Raw genomic sequence first — 2021 nt, 5'->3', positions numbered from 1 at the left:
ATAGTTGGCAAACCACCACTTAAATGATTCCATGAAGACTTTGTCACTTCTATACCCTATCACTCAAGAATCCGCAGCAGTCTCAGAGCTCTGGGAAGAATGAATTCTGCCCTGCCTAAATGTAAGTACTGTGATACTGTAATTACACAATTACTATAATTATCAGCATTCATGTATGCATATTTTATACATATACCTTTAGCCCGTTTAGTTTTTAAATACACAATCTTTGTTTTTTGTGGTAAATGCAGTTAAAATATGTTTGTTAAATAAAACGTATATATAAGTATATGAACATGTATATGTTCACGTAATTCTTCTGGAGTGTTTTTGAGTTATTTTTTAACCTGAAGGTAATCTTAATGCCATTCAATTCACAAATATACTCATTTAGATACCCAGACCAGAGCCTCCTCCACGCCTGTGGGGAGAGCGGCAGAGTCACCTCTGCCCTAGGATGGACGCGTGGCCTCGGAACCACGGCCATCCGCGCCGGGACCAGGCCTGCGGAGAGCCGGAGCGGCCCCACGGAGGACCAGGTGGAGATCCTGGAGTACAACTTCAACAAGGTCAACAAGCACCCAGACCCCACCACGCTGGGCCTCATCGCGGCCGGAGCCGGCCTTTCGGAGGAGGAGACCCAGAAATGGTTTAAGGAGCATCTGGCCCAGTGGCGGCGGTCTGCAGACCTGCCCTCGGAGTGTAGATCTGTCACCGACTAGGGAGATGGTGGACACTGGCAGCCTCGCTCCACGAAGACCATCTGCTGACTACCTGCTGTTTCTCACCTCAGCTTAATCAGCCCATTTTGATTTTTCAGGGCCGTGTCGTAGGCTAATCTACTATTTAACACAATGTTGTAGTTTTTGTTCAATGTATGTGACTAGAAAAGGACATGTGAACAGGAAACTCGCACACAGCTTCCCTGTCATGCAATGGCTTTGCCAGGAAAGGGGTGTGATGTACATTTACTTCCCCTTGACAGATGTGTGGAAACCAACGATGTAAGTTTGCGTTTCAGTCTGCATTTCAGAGCAAGCAGAGCCTCTGCTGACAAGATCAAAAGATGGAGAGTCCAAGAAGTTTCCTCATGAATCTGCTTCCCTGAGTTGTATTCACCACACTTTATTTAACAGAGATGCTCTGGTGCGGACACTGAAATGCACTTGAATGATTCACGTTGCATAAAACAGCATCTTGGCTGGAGAGTTGCAGTCATTTGGAAATAACCCTATTAGGCTAGAAGATAGAAACTCCAATGGGCTGAAAAATAAGTCACTTAGAAAATGACAGGATTATTTAAATGCCTTTGTTAAATTTATTTTACTAAATAAAACGAACTGCTTTTTTTCTCTAAAAAATAAAACAAAATAAATAAATAAATACCCAGTCCTACATATCTAAAAACACACTGCAAACATACAAGTATCTGGTCTCTCCATGTCAGCCTGTATTCATATCATGGCTTGGAAATGAGAAGAATCTCTCTGGTTTTTTTTTTGTTTTTGTTTTTGCTTTTTGTCGGTCATGGGGGCTTGAACTCTGGGCCTGGGTGCTGTCCCTCAGCTCTTCAGCTCAAAGCTAGCATTCACTTGACACACAGCACCACTTCTGGTTTTGTGGTGGTTAACTGGAGTCTTAGGGACTTTCCTGCTTTGAACCACGATCCTCAGATCTCAGCCTCCTGAGTAGCTAGGATTATAGGTGTGAGCTTGTAATTCTCAGCAACTGGCTGAGAATCTCTTTAAACTGCAAGTTTGTAGTTGTTTCCTTACAAAATAGGAATGAACAATGATCTTTACTCATTAACTTACAAAGAACCACCTTAAAAACTCATTTTGTTTAAGTTTCTGAACTAAACTGTAGAAAAAGTTGGATGCCAGTGTTTCTTTCCTTTTTTTTTTGGTCCGGTCATGGGGCCTGAAATCTGGGCCTGGGCACTGTCCCTCAGCTCTTCAGCTCAAGGCTAGTGCTCTACCACTTGAGCCACAGCGCCACTTCTGGCTTTTTTCTTTTTGCTT

General features: G+C 43.2%; 1 protein-coding gene across 1 annotated transcript; it reads left to right on the top strand.

Moving 5' to 3' along the window:
* The first annotated feature begins 296 nt into the window (after window positions 1–296).
* Window positions 297–730, top strand: Hopx (HOP homeobox). Its single transcript, XM_013030717.1, has 2 exons — window positions 297–310; window positions 395–730. The coding sequence occupies exons 1-2, from the start codon at window positions 297–299 to the stop codon at window positions 720–722; spliced, it is 342 nt and encodes a 113-aa protein (XP_012886171.1). The 3' UTR covers window positions 723–730.
* The last annotated feature ends 1291 nt before the right edge of the window (window positions 731–2021 follow it).

The sequence above is a fragment of the Dipodomys ordii genome, unplaced genomic scaffold (assembly GCF_000151885.1).
Source record: "Dipodomys ordii isolate 6190 unplaced genomic scaffold, Dord_2.0 Scaffold132, whole genome shotgun sequence".
Lineage (NCBI taxonomy): Eukaryota > Metazoa > Chordata > Mammalia > Rodentia > Heteromyidae > Dipodomys > Dipodomys ordii.
This window is presented reverse-complemented; position numbering and strand designations above follow the sequence as displayed.